The sequence below is a fragment of the Phyllobates terribilis genome, unplaced genomic scaffold (assembly GCF_046119375.1).
Source record: "Phyllobates terribilis strain yellow unplaced genomic scaffold, ASM4611937v1 Scaffold_1__5_contigs__length_1240528914, whole genome shotgun sequence".
Lineage (NCBI taxonomy): Eukaryota > Metazoa > Chordata > Amphibia > Anura > Dendrobatidae > Phyllobates > Phyllobates terribilis.
In genome coordinates this window covers 977,327,883-977,349,417 of record NW_027362761.1, presented here as the reverse complement: position 1 = coordinate 977,349,417, position 21,535 = coordinate 977,327,883, and the positions used below count along the sequence as shown (strand labels likewise).

At 42.1% G+C, this 21,535-nt stretch overlaps 1 protein-coding gene across 1 annotated transcript in view; it reads right to left on the bottom strand.

Moving 5' to 3' along the window:
• The window catches only part of LOC141156748 (cytochrome P450 3A29-like), a 77,300-nt gene that overhangs the window by 37,694 nt on the left and 18,071 nt on the right, over positions 1-21,535 (bottom strand). Inside the window, exons 3-10 of the mRNA XM_073643090.1 lie at positions 12,100-12,152; positions 8,304-8,403; positions 8,100-8,213; positions 3,124-3,212; positions 2,348-2,493; positions 1,625-1,752; positions 1,315-1,396; positions 660-820 (exon numbers count right to left, since the gene is read on the bottom strand). Coding sequence (XP_073499191.1) covers positions 660-820; positions 1,315-1,396; positions 1,625-1,752; positions 2,348-2,493; positions 3,124-3,212; positions 8,100-8,213; positions 8,304-8,403; positions 12,100-12,152 — 873 coding nt within the window. The remainder of the gene's footprint in view (positions 1-659; positions 821-1,314; positions 1,397-1,624; positions 1,753-2,347; positions 2,494-3,123; positions 3,213-8,099; positions 8,214-8,303; positions 8,404-12,099; positions 12,153-21,535) is intronic.

The following is a 21,535-nucleotide window of genomic DNA, read 5'->3' as shown; positions in this document are numbered from 1 at the left end:
ACTCACCTAACACCCAGTCTCCGAATCCCTCGTCTCCTGTAAGAAACGGAAAATAAAAAACAACCATATCCCTCACCTGTCTACCATCATGACGTAATCCCAGTGTCCCATGGCGATTCGGGTCACTTCTACAGGGGACGAGAACATCAGGGGTCAAGGTGTAGGTAAGTGGTAGGTGAGCATAATGTGTTTATTATTTTTATTTAAATAATTATTTATTTATTTGAACTTTTTTTTTAAAACTTTTTTTTTACTTTCACTTTCACTGCACAATTGCAGCTGATGAGAGATTACTTCTCCCATCAGCGGCGGTTGCGCAGCTTGTGTACAGTGACAGCAGGCGCTGGATGATGGGCTCCTGTCAGCATGATCCCGCAGCGCTGTGACCAGTGGTAACGATCTTACCGCCAATCCCAGCCCCTGATTCCCACGCTGTCACGGAAACCAGGGATATTCGTGTTCGGGGCCGACTTTTGCTGATTTTTGCACAAAAGCTCGATAACCGGAATTCGAATGTGCCATATTCGTGCCGAATTTGAAACTTGCGATCATTTCCTGAACATATTCGCTCATCTCTACTGAATATAAGACACCATATTGATACATATATTATATAATTAGTGAGCACCGTTTAATGCTATTATTCCATATCGGTGTACCTTATTTGGAAGAAAGGTGTCAATTTCCTCCTGAAGTTTGGTTTGGACATCCGGATAAGTTGCCAGATGGTAAGCCAGAAACATGAGTGTACTACTGGTGGTCTCATAACCAGCTATAATGAAGGTAAGTCCCTGAGCCATAATTTCCGTGTCTGTCAATTCTGTGAAGTACATACAACATAGAGTTGGTTATCTTACGGGCATAAACCTTTCTCCACCAAAAACCTGAAAGTTATATTGGCTAACTTGTGCATTAAATCACAAATATGTTGATAGAGCCCAAAGCAAAATATAGTAGGCCATATTCACACTGGTCAATAAAAAAGACAAAAACATATGTTTGTTGTTTAAGGGGTCCTATATTATTTTAACATGCTGGGCTTCTTCTTCTGCCATCCTAAGTAGTATGCCAGACAGTGGTCTTCTTGAAGAAACCCACCCTCCATCAGTATGCTTCAGATGTAATGAATCTCAGTGTTAAGTAAATTCTCCTCTACTAATGTTTTACATTCAGTTACCTAATAATACTGTACATTGTATCACAAGATTATTGGACAATAGGTTCTAGGAAAATTCTAATCTCTACAAGCTCAACAGCATCTGAAAGCCGCATGGAACACCTTTTAAGAAAGATGTGGAAAGTCAGCCTTCATACCTTTATAGCCATGATCTGACTCTCCTGTACTGTTGCCTCTAGACTGAGCATCTACCATGAGTTGTAGGAAATCTACTCGATCCTGAAAGACATGAGAAAAGATCAGAACAAGCAAAGATCCAGTATTTCTATTCTTTTGCATTCAGCCTTTTTATTAATGGGGTTCTCCAGTATTTGAAAATCAACTTGGGCTCAGAATTACAAAACATCAACATTTTGTCCCTTCCATAACAATAAAGATGGGTGGTAGAGGATGAAGAGGGAATCCGACCACTACTTATTTCCCAGTTGGAGTTACACATTCCCTTACCTTATGAATTCCTTTCTGTCTGTTTTTCTTTATGCTTTTTATAGCATCTCGAAAAAAGTTGAGGACGCTCATTGGAAGGAAGCAGAAATTCAGTTTTTCCAAAAGAGGCGTCAGGAACGGAAACATAACTGTAAGAATTATGCAAAAAAACATGATTTCATGAGCATTGTGATTATTATTTTCTAGAAGAAGTGATGGCTATACTGGCTTTGATGTCTAAATCTTGGTGGTTAAGAAATAGCTTCGCTTATCAGATGCCAAATGTAACTAAATCTGATTTCAAAGTATGACATTAAGACATCATCATGAAGTGTTTGCACAACATATGACCAAGTCATACATAAGATTTTAAAGAAGACCTGTCACTTGCTATAAATGTGATTTTTTGGGGGGTGTAAATTCTGCTGTTCTGCTGAATCTGGTGTTGGTTTTCTTTTGTTCATGTGCCCCTGTATTCCTGAGACATGGCCATCTCTTCCCTGTATGTTCATCTAGTCATTTTAGCAAAGTGAGCATGGTTCCCAACTCTTCTCTACGGGAGTCTTCTTTTTAGCCAACTGACCGTGGTCCTTAAGACTAGCATTATGTACAGAGATAAGGGGACCATATCTCAGGAACAAAATAATAACCCACTCCAGATTTAGAAGAACAGCAACATTTACACAAGGTAAAAAGTTGTCTACCTATCTTTAATAGATGTGAAAAAACAGTGAATTAACTTACATGTTAAGAACAGAGGGTTAAAAAAGGAGAAGGTGAAAAGTTTTCTTCCATTGGTCACGAATGGATCATTGGGATTGTTCAATGAATCCACATTCACACTAAAGAATGTACTCAGGACAATGTCCATGCTGTAGCTTCCAAAAATGCTGAAAAGACAAAATGGTGAAATACCAGGCTGAACTAAATTAGCCCAACACCCTCATGTATCACCTTCATACTCCCCATCTACTGTAGTAGCAAACTCCAGAGAAGGATCAAAAAGTTTACACTGCAATCACTTCCTATGTGGTAGCTAAAAGATAATGCTTATCCTGTGCATGTATAATAAATAGATTTGTGCTCTGGACAATTCTACTGTAGTATCACAAGTTGTACAGAAGTGTGGTCAGCATGATACAAAGTACTGCAGTTTAATATTACATTGCGTAGGGTGTAAGACTCATCAATTTCTCCATTTTCAGCACCCATTTAATGACTATTCCTTATCTGGGTTCATCTTAAGGAGGCAGAATAAAGAGTGCCACTATGCTGATGAATATATGTGAATACAACTGGGTAACTGCACTCAGCGAAAAAAATACAGGTGGTGCAAGATCTAGAAATAAATGATATTTCTTACAATGTCAGTTGCAACAGTGTATTTCTTGCCTGAATAAATATATGTGGCAGGTCCCTCTAGTTAGTCAGTGTCAGGCTGATAGTCTGTCCTTATGTATAGGAATCTGGTAACAACTGTGCGGTAGTGCATGGAAACTGTAATAAATCTGTGTACTTACTCCTTCATGTCTATAAAGTCTTTGTTATCAACTGTCTTCTGAATATTCTTAACTAAAAGGTCTCCATACTGTTTTATTATAGGGAACATCTGTAAGGATGACAACAAAGGGTTTGTTTCATGATGTATCATTTTAACAAAAAAAAAAATTCCTGAAATCTGCAACTGAGACGCCTAATAAAGTCTACAACACAGATGTGACTTTTTTTACACAAAGTTTGTCACAAGCAGTATGCAATATTTCACACTCTTATTGGATATATAATAAATACATCTAGGGATGGAGCAGACAATATGGCTCATATATCAATATTGGTTATTTGTATTGAAATTTGCATAAATCTACAACACATGAATAAATTTATTTTGTCAGACGTCAATTTAAAAATCTGCGATTCATATACTGGACAGGTAGAAACTGTTATGAAGCAACAATTTGGGAAATACCGAGTATGAGCTTTCCATCATATCATATGACACTAGATGAATCCTGTGAACTGTATGTGACATATTTCCTAAAACTATAATAAAAAAATAAACTCTTTTAAAGGAGCATTTAGAAAATATACCACATTTTCTCACATACATTGTTTCTATTTTCCTGAAAATGATTTTTTTTCCTGATATGTTAAAGGGAAACTGTCAGTTAAAAATATATATATGGTATTTGCCTGCAGCCGTAGTACTAGTCTGCAGGTAAACACTATTTTAAATACACCACAACCAAAAAGAAGTAATGGAGGAGAAGAGGTAGATCTATCAATGAGAGGGAAACCCCTATATGTCCCAATGTAGAATAATTAATGAACGCAAGTAATACCTTCAAAACAGCACAGCAAGGATTTAATCATGTAAATATACTTTATTGAAAAAATGAACAAAAACAATCAAATACAAAAAATGTAGCAATGGGAATTTGGGAGAGGAACAGCTAAAACAGGCAGGTTATAGATAGCAAATCCTGCAAAGAGACCTAAATCCCCTTAATGACACCCAATAAGTAATGAGTGTCAGCATAATCTGCCAGCCAAATAGTCTGGTAATGGATATGTTAAATGTTATGACTATAATTATGATATCTATAACCTGCCTTTTTTAGCTGTTCCTCTCCCAAATTCTCATTCCTACATTTTCTGAATTTGATTGTTTTTGTTAATTTTTTCAATAAAGTATATTTATATGATTAAATCCCTTGCTGTGTTGTTTTGGAGGTATTACTTGTGTTCAATAATTATTCTACATTGGGACACATAGGGGTTTCCCTCTCATTCATAGATCTACCGCTTCTCCACCATTACTTCTTTTTGGTTGTGGTGTCTTTATAGGGATTACGGACCATATATCGAATGGTCGGTTTATAGGTTTTCACTATTTTAAATACACTCAGCAGTCTAATTGGAAGTGCAGCTGCAGGGCGAAAATGTAATTATATTCTCCCTGCAGCCACTCAACTTCCTGTTATGGGTCTGGTGCTGGGGCTGTGATCAATCAGTGCTCACTACACAGTGTGCGCTTTGTAATCACTTGCACCGCTCCCTGATTGGCATTCTACTCGGTAGTGTGTGTGCTGAGTAGGATGTCATTCAAGAGAAGATTACCACTATGGCTGCATATAAATGCCATTTTTTTGCCCACTGGTTCACTTTTAGCAATGCAAAAAAAGATAAATACAACTGAGTAAGTGTTTATTCCTCAAAATATTTAAGGTTGTGTATCAAAGACTAGTATTCATTACAAGAGGATAAGAGGATTTTTCCCACCATAGTCATTTATGGCATGGTAATAGACTATAAAAAGTCACCTGCTGCCTCCTGATGAGTGTGGCCAACTGAAGCAATGGTGGCTTAATTTTACTGATCATGGAGTCTCAGCGATCAGTCATCACAATCATAAATGAATGGCAGATCGTAGATTTATGTCCAAAGCTATAGTGCTGGGAAAATTCTTTAAATCACCACAGGCAAATCATTTGCTAGCTTATTACTTCATCTAAGATCAAAATAACTAGTCAAATATATATACAGTACAGACCAAAAGTTTGGACACACCTTCTCATTTAAAGATTTTTCTGTATTTTCTTGACTATGAAAATTGTACATTCACACTGAAGGCATCAAAACTATGAATTAACACATGTGGAATTATATACTTAACAAAAAAGTGTGAAACAACTGAAAATATGTCTTATATTCTAGGTTCTTCAAAGTAGCCACCTTTTGCTTTGATGACTGCTTTGCACACTCTTGGCATTTTCTTGATGAGCTTCAAGAGGTAGTCACCGGAAATGGTTTTCACTTCACAGGTGTTCCCTGTCAGGTTTAATAAGTGGGATTTCTTGTCTTATAAATGGGGTTAGTACCATCAGTTGTGCTGTGCAGAAGTCTGGTGGATACACAGCTGATAGTCCTACTGAATAGACTGTTAGAATTTGTATTATGGCAAGAAAAAAGCAGCTAAGTAAAGAAAAACGAGTGGCCATCAATACTTTAAGAAATGAAGGTCAGTCAGTCCGAAAAATTGGGAAAACTTTGAAAGTGTCCCCAAGTGCAGTTGCAAAAACCATCAAGCGCTACAAAGAAACTGGCTCACATGAGGACCGCCCCAGGAAAGGAAGACCAAGAGTCACCTCTGCTTCTGAGGATAAGTTTATCCGAGTCACCAGCCTCAGAAATCGCAGGTTAACAGCAGCTCAGATTAGAGACCAGGTCAATGCCACACAGAGTTCTAGCAGCAGACACATCTCTTCAACAACTGTTAAGAGGAGACTTTGTGCAGCAGGCCTTCATTGTAAAATAGCTGCTAGGAAACCACTGCTAAGGACAGGCAAAAAGCAAAAGAGACTTGTTTGGACTAAAGAACACAAGGAATGGACCAGTGGAAATCTGTGCTTTGGTCTGATGAGTCCAAACTTGAGATCTTTGGTTCCAACCACCGTGTCTTTGTGCGACGTAGAAAAGGTGAACGGATGGACTCTACATGCCTGGTTCCCACCGTGAAGCATGGAGGAGGAGGTGTGATAGTGTGGGGGTGCTTTGCTGGTGACACTGTTGGGGATTTATTCAAAATTGAAGGCATACTGAACCAGCATGGCTACCACAGCATCTTGCAGCGGCATGCTATTCCATCCGGTTTGCGTTTAGTTGGACCATCATTTATTTTCAACAGGACAATGACCCCAAACACACCTCCAGGCTGTGTAAGGTGTATTTGACCAAGAAGGAGAGTGATGGGGTGCTACGCCAGATGACCTGGCCTCCACAGTCACCAGACCTGAACCCAATCGAGATGGTTTGGGGTGAGCTGGACTGCAGAGTGAAGGCGAAAGGGCCAACAAGTGCTAAGCATCTCTGGGAACTCCTTCAAGATTGTTGGAAGACCATTTCCAGTGACTACCTCTTGAAGCTCATCAAGAGAATGCCAAGAGTGTGCAAAGCAGTCATCAAAGCAAAAGGTGGCTACTTTGAAGAACCTAGAATATAAGACATATTTTCAGTTGTTTCACACTTTTTTGTTAAGTATATAATTCCACATGTGTTAATTCATAGTTTTGATGCCTTCAGTGTGAATGTACAATTTTCATAGTCAAGAAAATACAGAAAAATCTTTAAATGAGAAGGTGTGTCCAAACTTTTGGTCTGTACTGTGTATATATATATTTATATATATATATATATATATATATATATATATATATACACATATATATATATATATATATATATATATAAAATATATATACAGGTGCATCTCTCTAAATTAGAATATCATCAAAAAGTAAATTTATTTCAGTTTTTCAATACAAAAAGTGAAACTCATATATCATATAGAGTCATTACAAACAGAGTGATCTATTTCAAGTGTTTATTTCTGTTAATGTTGATGATTATGGCTTACAGCCAATGAAAACACAAAAGTCATTATCTCAGTAAATTAGAATACTTTATAACAACAGCTTGAAAAATGTTTTCAAAATCCGAAATGTTGGCCTACTGAAATATATGTTTAGTAAATGCACTCAATACTTGGTCGGGGCTCCTTTTGCATCAATTACTGCATCAATGCGGCGTAGCATGGAGGTGATCAGCCTGTGGCACTGCTGCGGTGTTATGGAAGCCCAGATTACTTTAATAGCAGCCTTTAGCTCGTCTGCATTGTTGGGTCTGGTGTCTCTCATCTTCCTCTTGACAATACCCCATAGATTCTCTATGGGGTTAAGGTCAGGTGAGTTTGCTGGCCAATCAAGCACAGTGATACTGTTGTTTTTAAAGCAAGTATTGGTACTTTTGGCAGTGTGGACAGGTGCCAAGACCTGCTGGAGAATGAAATTTCCATCTCCAAAAAGCTTGTCGGCAGAGGGAAGCATGAAGTGCTCTAAAATTTCCTGGTAGATGGCTGCACTGACTTTGGTCTTGATAAAACACAGTGAACCCACACCCGCAGATGACATGGCTCCCCAAACCATCACTGATTGTGGAAACTTCACACTAGACCTCAAGCAGCTTGGATTGTGTGCCTCTCCATTCTTCCTCCAGACTCTGGGACCTTGATTTCCAAATGAAAATTGGAATTCTGGGACCTTGGGGAGTATGTCAATGACTGCCTTCTGGACATCTGTCAAGTCAGCAGTCTTCCCCATGATTGTGGAGCCTACTGAAACAGACTAAGGGACCTTTTTAAATGCTTAGGAAGCCTTTGCAGGTGTTTTTTTGTTAAATATTTTAATTTGCTGAGATAATGACTTTTGTGTTTTCATTGACTGCAAGCCATAATCATCAACATTAACAGAAATAAACACTTGAAATAGATCACTCTGTTTGTAATGACTCTATATAATATATGAGTTTCACTTTCTGTATTGGAGAACTGAAATAAATTAACTTTTTGATGATATTCTAACTTAGTGAGTTGCACATGTATATAGATTAATAATATACATACCATACATATTTATATTTATAATCTGTCTACATATTTTACCTGCTTAAGTTTTCCGCTGGTGAATGTTGGTGACAACACTGTCCGTATCCTTTTCCATTGATCATCAGCAGCAACTGCCACTCCGGATTCTAAAGGGCCATTAAGGCCAAAATTCTAAAAAGAAACACTTTTTTAAATTAATATAGATAACAAGAATTATTAGAAATGTACAAAATCATACCAGGATTTGGTTGTAGGACTTACCCTTCTGTTGGTAAATATAGTATAGCATTCCTTAACTAGGATGGCCTTAATGATTGCGGGGTCCATTACTGCCAGCACCGGCTGTCTCCCATCAAAGAACCTGGTTCAGAAAACAGATATGTTCAGGTATATTGTGAGACCAGCACTATAGGCACAAGATGATTGCTTACATTTACCAAGTAAAACTTGAACAGTCTCAGCTGTGTACGTCAGTGATGAGATTACAGTACAGATCCTTTGTAATGTGTAATAAGCTCAGACTTACCTAACCGTTATTTCTGTAGTCAAAGGCATTTTACCCGGGTTGAAAGTTATCGACTATTCATAAGATATGGGATAAAGTACAAGTACTGATAGCTGGAGTCCAACCACTGATTCTGAGACTGGGGCCTTGTAGAACTTTAAATGAGGCCAGATGTCATGATCCTGCCATTCATGAGGCCCTAGGGTCGCAGTGAGTGATAGTTCAGCCACTCTGTAAAATGCAGGGGCGTGCTGGGCTGTCAGTTTTGTGAATGACAGCCCAGCTGCTCAATCAGTAGTAGTGGCGTGCTGGGCTCTCGGTATTGTGAATGACAGTCCAGCTGCCCAATCAGTGGTAGGGGCGAGCTGGGCTCTCGGTATTGTGTATGACAGCCCAGTTGCCCAAACAGTGGTAGGGGCATGCTGAGTTGTTAGTATTGTGAGTGACAACCCAGGCATCCATTTAGCTCTGGCCAGTTGGGTTAATTTCAGATGTCTCCCATTCTGAATGATTGTCAGCTAACTAAAGAGCCAGGCAATCGTTAGATCATTGCCAGTCATAGCGTTAGATCGGGAGTTTGTGTGCCTTGTTCTCTAGTGCTCTGTTATTCTGATCTTTTGCTGCCCGACCTTGAACCTTGCCTTTGACCATCCTTTTGCTTAGCCCCTCTGCGCGACCTCTCCGGAATTCTGACCTCTGACTGTGACCTGTTTATTATTTTGTCTTGCCTCTCTGTTTATGATGAACTCCCTTAGTATTTGACCTCGGACCTTTTTGACTCCCCTGCCTCATGGCTTGTCTGTGAGAAGTGACATTTATAAGCGTCACATTCAGACTGTCTGTATAACTTTTTTCTTTGCCAGTATGGATCCCATTTGTACATTATTTGATCAGCTGGCAAATTTGATTCAGATGTTTCAGGATCTGGACGAGGAGCCCCAGAACCTAGAATCGATGCAGTTACAACTGCACTGTCAGTTGTCTAGCATGATGAATGCTTCCTATAGCTCTCCACTGCTGGCAGTGGCTGTGACATCTGCATGTTCTATCGTACAGTTGGTCTCTCCTGAACCTGTAGTAACCCTCCCTGATAAATTTTCGGGGGCGAAAAATCAGTTTAGGGTGTTCAGGGGCAGCTGTAGGCTATTTTTTACTCTGATGTGATGAGTTCCAGTGGGTGTTGATAATCAAGTCCCTACTGTACTGCAAGAAGCGCCTCAGACCTGGGCAGTTTCTTTGTCCCCGCAAGCCCATAATGGTCTTCTGTTGATGCCTTTTTTTACACCGTAGGTTTGATCTATGATGAACCCAACATGATGCAGATTGCTAAGGCAAAGATCATGAACCTGACACAGGGGGACCTCACCGCTGAGGACTATTGTACCCAGTTCCAGCAATGGTCCATTGAAGTTCTGTGGAATAATGCAGCTCTCAGGTGCCAGTTCCACAAAGATCTTTACGAAAAACTTAAGGAAGCTCTGGCGCTTCATACTCCACCTTGTTCTCTGGGGGAGACCTTTGTATGACTCAGGTCATAAAAATGGATCACAGAATTCGGAAGAAGCGTGTTGAGCGGCAGGATGCTTTGGACATTCCCCATGAGCCTGTCCATGTACCTGAGGTGGAACCTATGGAAGTTGTGGTTGCCAGTCTTGTGCCATTGAGAGGAAACGTCGGCGCAATCTCGGATTCTGCCTCTACTGTGGACTTGCTGGGCATGTTCTTAAGGACTAGTCGACCTGCCCTCAAGGAGGAGGGTGATTGTCGAGGAGGTCAGCAAGACTTGCAGGTAACTTTTTAGTCAGACAAAGTTCTGCTTAATGTGGAACTACTTTTCAAGAACCAGTTGTTATTAGCCTTAGATTTCATTGACTTCCGGTCTGCAGCCAACTTTATTAATTCGGGACAGGTTATGAAATTAGGATTAGGGACAGTTAGTTTGGAAAGACCCATTCAAATTTTTGCCATTGACAGAATACCATTACTTCAGAATTTTTTCAGTCTGGTAACAGTGGAGTTCACTCTTTGAGTGAGAAAATTTCACTCTGAATCAATTTCCTGCTTTGTTTTGAATAATTTACCTGCAGGGTTGGTATTGGGGTTTACATAGCTACTTCTTCACAATCTTATTATCAATTGGTGTCAGAAGGATATTGTTAAGTGGAGCCTCAATTGTCATAAAAAAATGTATCTTTACAATTTTTTTCCACCAGTCGTCCTTATGATTGTGCTATTAACCTTATACCTAATGCCAAATTACCTAAAGCTCGCCTGTACAGTTTGTCTGGACCTGAATGTGTCGCCAGGAAGGATTATGAGAACAAAAGTTTACTTATAATCTGATACACATTCGGAGGAGTGACGAGTGGAAAATGGTGTTTTACGTCTGAGAGTGTATTTGAAAATCTTGACATGCCTTCTGGGTTAACCAATGTGCTAGCAATTTTTCAAAATTCTATGAAATATATCTTTTCAGATTGTATTGGAAGATTTATTGTGGTGTACCTTGAGGTTATTCTTACTTTTTTTTGCCCGATTTGGATTCTCACCATGAATACGTCCATTTTGTATTACAAAAGGTGAAAGAGAATTCTTTGTATGCTAAATTAGATAAATGTACATTTTCTATTAAATAAATTTTGTTGTTGAGGTTTGTTAGCTGCATGCTACTGGGGCTTTTAAAAAATTGAAAGAATGTTTCATGTCTGCTCCAGTCCTAATCAAACCCGATCTCCAAGAGCCAATCATTGTGGAAGTGGACGCTTCGGAGGTCAGGGTAGGGGCCATATTATCTTAGTGTCCCAAAACTCTGACCAACTTGTGGCCATGTGCATTTTTTCCTAGGAAATATTTGTCTGCTGAAAGAAATTGTGATGTTGGGAATCACGAGCTATTTGCTGTAAAATTAGCTTTTGAAGAATGGAGGCATTTTTTTGGGAGGGGGCAGGTTACCAAGTCACTGTGGTCATGGAGCATAAGCATTTAGCTTATATTGAATCAGCTAAATGATTAACCATAAGACAGGCCAGATGGTCCTTATTTTTTCTGGATTCAATTTCTCTACCATGTTCAGGATGGTGGCCCAGAATGTGAGGGCTGATGCTTTATCACACAGTCTTGATTCAGTTTCTCCTCCAAAACCTTTGTCGTCCATTCGTCCTCATTCTTCCTTAGGGCATAGTGTTTTCCATGGTAACCTCAGAGTTGGAAACAAAGATACGTAGAGTCCAGTCATTGGCCCCTTCTGCTACTCAAGGGTCCAATTTTTTTGTACCTGGGTACCTTAAATTTCATCTGTTATAAGAGTTTCATGATTCCATCTTGAGTGGTCACCCTAGTGTCCCTGCTACGTGGAAGGCCATTGCTAAACTTATTTGGTGGCCGTCCATACATATTGATATTAGAGATTTTGTGTCCACCTAAATTATTACAATATCTGTTGTGCTGTGCTAGGTCACGCTGCTCCTCTAAGCACTGGTCCCTTTTCAGAATTTTTTTTATACCAGTTTCTCTGCATAATGTGACAAATTCTCTGTTATATCTTTTACTTACCCCCATATTTTTCCATATTTATTGAAACATTCCATGTCAAATTCAAAGAGTCCCTAAAAAAAAAGTATTTTCTTTACTAATAAGTAGTAAAAAAGTGATAATCTGCAAACTAAAGAAAGAACATTGTTCAATGTAGGCAGAGTAACTGGTTTATAAAGTAGGTTATTACAGACATATGTAGCAAGCCCTCACAAAACATAAATATCAGAACAATATAGTTAATTGAAATCAGGACACTGCTCTGTGTCTCTGGTGGGTGATGACATGCTGCTTCTGTTATACAATCTCATATGCTACTTCTCTAACATTCAAAATTGCTGCTACCTGTTCCATCTTACATTCCTTGCACCGAGCTCTAAAGCAGGAGTGCACAACCTTTTTTGGTCCATGTCCACAAAAACAAAAAGTTGACAAAAGAGAGAAACTGGGTTTACAAGAATTGCAAGCACAAAGGGGCTTTCACAGGAGGTGTCAAACATGGCACCTCAGCTCCTGGACCCTGAGCTTCAAAGAGAAACAAGTGGTCTGTAACTAGGCAAAATATTTCTTATTTACTGTATAGAGAGGAGTGGGGGAGACATAGAATATTTGAAATGCAAAGCCCACCGTCCAGTCACAAACAGCAATTTTTAAATAGTCAAATCCAGGTCATCCTGGAAATATGAGTCCAGGACCAAGCATATAAAACTGTGTTGCACAAAAGAAAGTTGTTCACACGTGAAGGCATGCCTATAATGGTGTGATCTATATTTCATTTCTCCTTCCCTCAAGGAAGCAGAAGATAACTGTAGGCATAAACTTTTAGATATTTCTATTATTTTTCCTTCTCATATTTTAGAACTGTTTTGCATATTTGTGTCATTTTATTTTTACCTTTTTCTATCTTTTATTGTAAGCACTGTATATTTTTATGTTAAAGCTTAAAATCTCTAATAAGTTTGATTCCTGTATTCTCTATGGAATCAATAGCCTTTCAGAGAGTGTGTGGCCTTTTTTGATTGGCTGACAGCAACATATTTTGGGGACTCATCACCTCGTGTGTTTGATGAGTGGTGGCAGCATGTTAAGTAACCGGATTGTGTGGACTGTGTTGGGATGTGATTTATGCTCACTTTGCAGCCTAGAAGAGAGGTTGAGTGCTGGATTGGGTCAGATGAGATAAATTAACCCTTGCAGGCGCACCCCACATTACGTGCTGAACAGCCTGTACGTTACAGTCATACTGAACTAATCCAGGGGCTGCACTAAAAATTAAAGAGGTATTACCTTATGTGGCATTTGTGGTATATCAAAAGTATGTAACATAAATGTCTGATAAGTACAACTTCAACTTACTAGACTCTTACCTCCAAAAATCAGCACTCTAATGGTACATTCACATTGAGTTTTACAAGGATTTAGAAATAAATTCTACTCCTAAATCCACATAAAAAAACATGTGAAATAAGTTTCCAACTGATTCACAGTGTTTTTTCACATTATTTTGAACATTTTGCAGTAAAACCAATAGGAAGCTTATTCTCAGAGTATTTAAAGCATTTTTATGTGGATTTTCAGCAAATTATTTTCTAAATCCTCGTAAAACTGTGTGAATAAGTCCTAAAGACGATAAGAAAATGATAGAGAGAGCTCCTTGTGCAGGTCAACGGGGTTAATGAAATAGCGGTGAATGTCGGTGCTCACCTAAACTAGTTGTGCAGCTTCAGGCACAGCTTCAGGCTCCATCCGCTCTATCCCACAGACCGGAAATCCAGATGGAACATAGAAAACGAAAAGTGGATACTCAGGGCTCCAAAATAGCGCTGCCATTTTCGGATATGCTAGTTGGCCTATCAGAAAAAGGCAGCGCTATATTGCAGCCCTGAGTATTCATTTTTCATTTTCTAAAGAGGACGGTCATGCACACAGCTCTGTATAATATAGATCATGAGTTTTTGCTTACTGCCTAATGATTCAGAACTCCCATAATCTATAGTAGAGCGAGCCATAAACAGGGAAGCCCACATGTCTAATTCACATACGAATTTCTGGAGTGCCAAATAAGTTAAGAGACTCAATTCTCCTGATGTATGAGGCACCCTGAGATGTCTACACAGGGTGCCATTAGTACTTGTCAGTCCCTGCTCCTCAGCTGCTGCCACTACTCTTCTATGTGCCGGTCAGTCAAGCATTTTTCTGTCCATAAGGTTTAGGGCCGCAAAGAATGGCATTGCAGACCGCAAATGTCTCCCAGGCAGCAGACTGTGCACCCCTGCTCTAGAGGATCCCCATTTATAGAGTTATGTGTTTGTTTGCTCCTATAGATTTGTCTATGGAGGTGATGTGAGCATAGATCTAACTTTAAGCTTCAAACTAGTGATGAGCGAGCACTAAAATGCTCGGGTACTCGTTGCTTGGGTCAAGCAAATTGGAAAGTTTGAGTGCTCGGTCCGAGTAACGAACCCAATGTAAGTCTATGGGAAACTCAAGCATTTTTCTGGCGGCTCCACCTGGCGGTCTGCAGAGGTCCTAAAAATTGCCCAAATCGAAGGGAACAGTGCTCAAATGACATGGGAACAGCATGGGGAAGACCCCTGGAAGCATTTCTGACTCCCAGGTCACTGCTGTCAACAACGTTGTCAGAGGTATTACGCCACTTTTACGGACTCACAATAAAACATATAAAAACGAAACCAAAATAGATTTTCCTGGGAAATATGTTAAGGAACATCCTTTCCAGGATAATGAGTTGTATATAAGGCAAAATAAATAACCAAAAACAAAAATGCTCCTCCACACCTTGGGCTATGTTCACACATAGCGTTTTTGATGCGTTTTTGCACTTTTGCATTGCTTCCAACCAAGACAAATGCATTCACCGGGAAATGTCATTTTAACATTTTACAACCTTATCTGGCCATGTGGTGTGTGAAACATCATCAGACACATCCTGTTTCATTTATGAAGGAGGGATTGTGAAAGTCACAAACACTATTTTTATAGCCTTACTATTCTTAAAGGCCCAGCAGTCGTCTATGCTTTGTTGTTCCTATTATTAAAGAGTGTGTCTCCTATACTTTTATTGCGTATGCAGTGACTGCAAGGGCTGCCAAAAATTTTGACGCACCCCAATATACCCCTCTGAAGAGACATAGAGGAGGGTCTCAGTAAAAAAAATGTTCCCATTATAAAGGAGTGGGTCTCCTATAGTGGTAATGCTCATGCAGTGACTGCCAGGGCTGCCAAAATTTAGGAAAAACCCCAATAACGATTTAAAGACACATAGAGGTGGGCTTCAGAAATGACATGTTCCCATTAGAAAGGAGAGGGTCTGCTATCCAGTTATAGGGCATGCAGTGAGTCCAACGGCTGCCAAAATTTAGGAAAAACCCCACTAACAATTTAAATACACATAGAGCTGAGCGACAGTAATGACATGTTCCCATTAGAAAGGAGAGGGTCTGCTATCCAGTTATAGGGTATGCAGTGAGTCCACCGGCTGCCAAAATTTAGGAAAAACCCTACTAACAATTTAAAGACACATGGAGCTGGGCTACAGTAACAAGTACGACATGTTCCCATTAAAAATGAGTGGGTCTCCCATACTGTTTACCTATGCAGTGAATGCAACGGCTGCCAAAAATTTGGAGGCACTCCAATGCCCCTTGCAAGAGACGTAGAGGTCAGAGGGCCTCCTGAAAACAATGTTCCCTTTATTAGGAAGTGCGTCTCCCATACTGTTTCCCTATGCAGTGAATGCAACGGCTGCCAAAAATTTGGAGGAGCTCCAATGCCACTTGCAAGAGACGTAGATATGGTGATATGGTAGATATGCTGGTGATACGGGGGAGGATGTGGAGGATGAGGAGAAGGAGGAGGACAAGAGCAAATAGACAAAAAGAGGAAGCATATACCCATGTCTGGGTGTGAAGACAGAGGTTCATGGGAATAGAGTTAGACCTTCCAAAAACAGCACTGTATTTGAGTTTATGTTACGCTGCTATCATTCGGCGGTGTTGAGAAGTCTGGCCCAATCCAGCCCTTGTACATTTTTATAAGAGTCAGCCTGTCAGCATTTTCAGTTGACAGGCGGATGCGCCTATCGGTTATAATTCCACAAGCGGCACTAAAAACCCGCTCTGACAAAACGCTAGCGGCAGGGCAGGCCAGGACCTCCAAGGCGGAGAGAGCCAGTTCATATCACGTGTCCAGCTTGGTACCCAATAATTATAAGGCACAGAGGAATCATGGAGGACGTTGGTACGGTTGGCAAGGTACTCCCTCACCATCTTCCGAAACTTTTCCCTCCTTGGGAGAGTACCCCACGCCTCAGGGCCTGTGCAATGGGAGGGTATGAGAAAACTGTCCCAGAACTTTGACAACTTTCCCCTGCCTCTGCTGGACTGCATTTGTGTCTCTCTCACCAGTACTCCTTGGTTGTCCAACGAACTGTGACTTCTACTGCCAGCGTTTTCAAGTAGGAATTTTTTTAATAATTCCGCAACAAGGGCCTTCTCGTACTGCACCATTTTATTAATCCTCTCCTGTATGGGAATAAGAGACAGAAAGTTCTCCTTGTAGCGTGGGTCTAGAAGTGTCACCAACCAATAATGACTGTCACCCAAAATTTGGACAAGGCGAGGGTCATGGGAAAGACAGCGTAACATAAATTCAGCCATGTGTGCCAGACTGCTAACAGGCAAGACTTCCGTTTCCTCACCAAGAGGACGACTGACCATGCTCTCCTCCTCATCCTCCTCCTCATCCTCATCCTCCTCCCTGTCCTCAGGCCATCCATGTTGTACAGATGGTATGACAGTTGTGCAGGTAGTACCGTCTATATCGCAGGAAACTAGCTCCTGTTCTTCCTCCTCCTCATCCTCATTGTCACCCAATCCATGTTGGGATGAGATGAGGCTGGGCTGTGTGGAATCACCCTGTATGGTTCCTTGCTCCATCTCATCATGCTCTGCCTGCAATGCATCCTCTTTAATTGTGAGCAGAGAGCATTTCAGAAGACAGAGAAGCGGGATGGTGACACTAATTATGGCGTCATCGCCGCTCACCATCTTGGTGGAGTCCTCAAAGTTTTTGAGGATAGTACATATGTCTGACATCCACGTCCACTCCTGAGGTTTTATGTGTGGAGTTTGAACTGAATACCGATGGCCTTGTTTATGCTGGTTGTCAACAACTGCCCTCTTCTGCTCACAAATCCTTCCCAACATCTGCAATGTAGAGTTCCAACGCGTGAGAACATCGCACACCAGTCGGTGAGCTGGAAGCTGCAAATGCTGCTGAAGCACGGCAAGGGAAGCAGAAGCTGTAGCTGACTTTCTAAATGGGCACACAGGCGGTGTACTTTGACAAGTAGATCCGACAGATCCGGGTAGGTTTTGAGAAACCGCTGAACCACAGGGTTAAGCACATGGACAGGCATGGTTTGTGTGTGAGCTCTAGTGTTGAGCATTCCGATACTGAAATATCGGGTATCGGCCGATATTCGCGGTATCGGAATTCCGATACTTAATTCCGATACTTTTGCAATATCGTATACCGGAATTGGAAGTTCCCATAATGCAATGAGCCAGTTTCATTTTATTCAGCCAATGAGGATCCTAAGAAGTGTGGGCACATCCTGTTAGGCATGTAGGCATGTTAACTAATGGCATGGCTGTGATTGGCTGCTGAAATGATGTCATGATGCACTATAAAAGCCGCCGCGGCCATTTTGAGCTCACTCTGCTGTGAATTCAGTTAGGGATAGGACGCTGTTGTTCTGAGGGACAGTTTTAGCTACCTATTTGGTCTATTCTGCTTTACCCAAGCTACTTTATAAATCGCTGTGCCTTGCAGCGCTAGTGCACAGTTCTCTGTGCTGTTCACCGCTGTCTGCAAGGTCTCTGTGTGTGAGTGCAGCTCACCCTGTAGTGTGTGCTTCAGCCACGTCTGGTTGTAGTGCACTCAGTGTGTGTCACTGCCTCATACATTGTCCTTTTTTGCTAATTCATAATTTTTCCTGATATCTCCTATTAGTGTGGTGGTTCCATCCGTATTCAGCTAAATTGGTTCCAAACACACTATATAGGAGTAGATAGAGAATTTTTTTTTTGTCTTGCAGCGCTAGTGCACAGTGCTCTGCATCTGGTTGTAGTGTGCTCAGCGTGCGTCACTGCCTCATACATTGTCCTTTTTTGCTAATTGAACATTTTTCCTGATTTCTCCTATTAGTGTGGTGGTTCCATCCGTATTCAGCTACATTGGTTCCAAACACACTATATAGGAGTAGCTAGAGGAGCCTTTCTGCAGCATTGTGCCCTGCAGCCCCAGCCAGATTAGTATTAGCCTATTTTTTGTAGCCTCATCTATTGCATTGTAGGTTACCTTCCTACATTGTAATAGCTACATAAAGTTTGTGATACTATCGGTATTACTTCTTTGGGCACATCCAGTGTCTTTTTGTGACAAAAAAAACCTAAATAATGTTCACCAAGCACTCCTCTTTACAGTTGTGTAGGCCACATTAGCTCATATTAAAGTCTAGTCCACACTTTATAAAATTAGTGTTTCTTATACCTGTTAGCAGCTGTTCAGGAATAAGCACACTAAGCCCTTAGTACTTTTCTGCCTATCTTTATCAGTCTACCAAGATGAAGAAGGCAGGGAGTAAGGCATGTGGTCGTGGTCGTGGAGTTTCTGCAGGGAGAGGACGTGAGGATTCTGTGGCTGCAGGGAGAGGACGTGGGGATTCTGTGCCTGCTGCGGGCACCAGTGACTCAGCATCCCCCAGTTTTACCAGGGAACAGTCCTTTATGCGCAGCTTTGTAGGAGCTAGCCGTACCCCACTGCTGCGGGAGGACCAAATTGAAGCCGTTGTCGGATGGATGGCAGCTAACGCATCGACTTCAATTAGTTCCAGATCCTCTCAGGTCCTGAGCACTGAAGAGCACCCATCTGTCTCTTCACCACCTGCCAAATTGCCCAGGCAGTCAGAGAGCCCTGGACAGGAGCCATCTCTACTTCTGTTCTCTGAATCTCTTGGCTTGGAAAGAGGGGGCCAGCCAAGCAGAATTCGAGAATTTGAAGAAGAGGTAGTATGCAGTGATGCGCAACCGTTTTGTCTCTCTGAATCTGAAGAGGCGGATGGGCCAGTGCCTATGGTCAGCAGCACACCTCAGTACGCATCTGATGATGAGACTCAGGTGCCACTTTCTGGTGCGTACTGTGCTGTCGAGACTACCCAGGAGAAGCAGTTGTTTGAAAAGGGTGGTGTAGATGATGTGGTCCTTGACCCATCATGGCGCGAGGGACAGGAAGGTGGTGGGAGCAGCTCTGATGAAGAGATTCCCCGAACGGCCCAAAAAGGAGGGAGAGGGAGGGGGCAGACTCGGTTGCCTGTAGCCTCCACTTCGGCACCCATTAGGAGCATGGCTCTTCCAAAATCCAAAGCGGGCGCTCCCAAAACTTGCAGTGCCTGGTCCTTTTTTGACACAGTTGCAGATGACATTTGCTTTGTCAAATGCAAGCTGTGTAATCAGAAGGTGAAAAGAGGGAAAAGTGTCAGCAACCTCAATACCACAAATATGTGGAAACATGTGCGGACCAAGCACGTGGTGGAGTTACAAAAACACACTGAAGACCTAGGCCAACCTACAGTGCCACCTACCACCTCTTCAGCTCGTGTTGTAGCCTCTTCCTCCAGCTCACACATAGCTGGTTCGGCTTCCTCACAGGATCGCCATGGAAGAATCTCTGGCACTGTTGTACAGAGACACAGTGTAGTTCCACCCACAGCACCACTTTCCCTGTCATCCTCACACTCCCAGGCCAGTCTACAGCCATCGTTAGCACAGACATGGGAGAAAAGGAGCCCATACTCGGCAAACCACCCCCGAGCACAGGCTCTCAATGCTGGCACTGCTAAACTACTGGCCCTTGAAATGCTATCATTCAGGCTGGTGGAGACTGACACCTTCCGTAACTTTATGGCACTGGCAGTCCCACAATACAACGTGCCCAGCCATTTTTATTTCAGCAGGCAAGCCGTCCCTGCCCTGCAACAGCATGTGGAGGGAAAAATTAAACATGCGCTACAAAACGCCGTCAGTAGCAAGGTCCACCTGACCACCGATGCGTGGACCAGTAAGCATGGACAGGGACGATACCTTTCCCTCACTGCCCATTGGGTAAATGTTGTGGAGCCGGGTACAGATCTTGAGAGTGGCGCTGTACGTGTTCTGCCAACTCCAAGGATTGCAGGAATCAAGTCTGTACACTTTGACTCCTCCTCATACTCCAGTTCCTCTGAATCAGCGCTGCAGGAGCCGTCACGGTCTACCTCCACATCGACCCGTGAACGGTTACCTGTTATGATGACCGATATGAGCACAGCCATGGCCAAACGTCAACAGGCTGTATTAAAATTAATTTCTTTGGGGAATCGAAGCCACACAGCGCAGGAGCTCTGGAATACCATCAAGCAGCAGAGCGACGTGTGGTTTGTGCCAGCGAATCTCCAGCCAGGCATGGTAGTGTGTGACAATGGCCGAAATCTGGTGGCAGCTCTGGGCCTAGGCAACCTCACTCACATCCCATGTCTGGCACATGTGCTCAACTTGGTCGTGCAGAGTTTTTTGAGGGACTATCCGGATCTTGATGCACTGCTTCATAAGGTCCGCATAGAGTGCACTCACTTGCGGCGTTCCAGCAACGCAAGATCGCGCATTGCTGCTCTGCAGCGTCGATTACGTCTTCCGGAACATCGCATCATATGTGACCTACCCACCAGGTGGAATTCAACGTTACATATGTTGGAGAGGTTGTGTGAGCAGCAGGCAGCAGTAATGGAGTACCAGCTGCAGCAGGCGCAAACAAGTCGCAGTGCGCGCCGTTCACACTTCACCACCACTGAGTGGGCCTTTATGAAGGACATTTGCCACGTTTTGCGTGCCTTCGATTATTCCACGCGGATGGCGAGTGCAGATGATGCATTAGTCAGCATGACTATCCCCCTTATCTGCCTGCTTGAAAAAACACTGCAAGCACTAAGGGAGGAGGTTTTGGAAGAGGTGGAGGATGAGGAGTCACAAATGCCATTTGCTTCTGTAATGTCTGCGCAACGTGGTTCCTCACAAAGGCCTAGGCAGGGGACACTTTGTGAGGAGGATGAGGAGGAGTCAATGCAGGAGGAAAACATCTGTCCAGAGAAGGGAGGTACACAATGCTCTAGTAGTCAGTATCTAGAGCGAGGGTGGGGTGATGCAGAGCAGGCAGAGATCACGCCTCAAGCAGGGGACAGCGTTTCTTGGCCAGTTGGCAGTCTGCAGCACATGGTTGATTTCATGCTGCAGTGCCTGAGAAACGACCGCCGCATCGCCCACATTCTCAACACGGCTGATTATTGGGTGTCCACCCTCCTAGATCCTTGCTACCAGGACAACTTACAAAGCCTCATAAC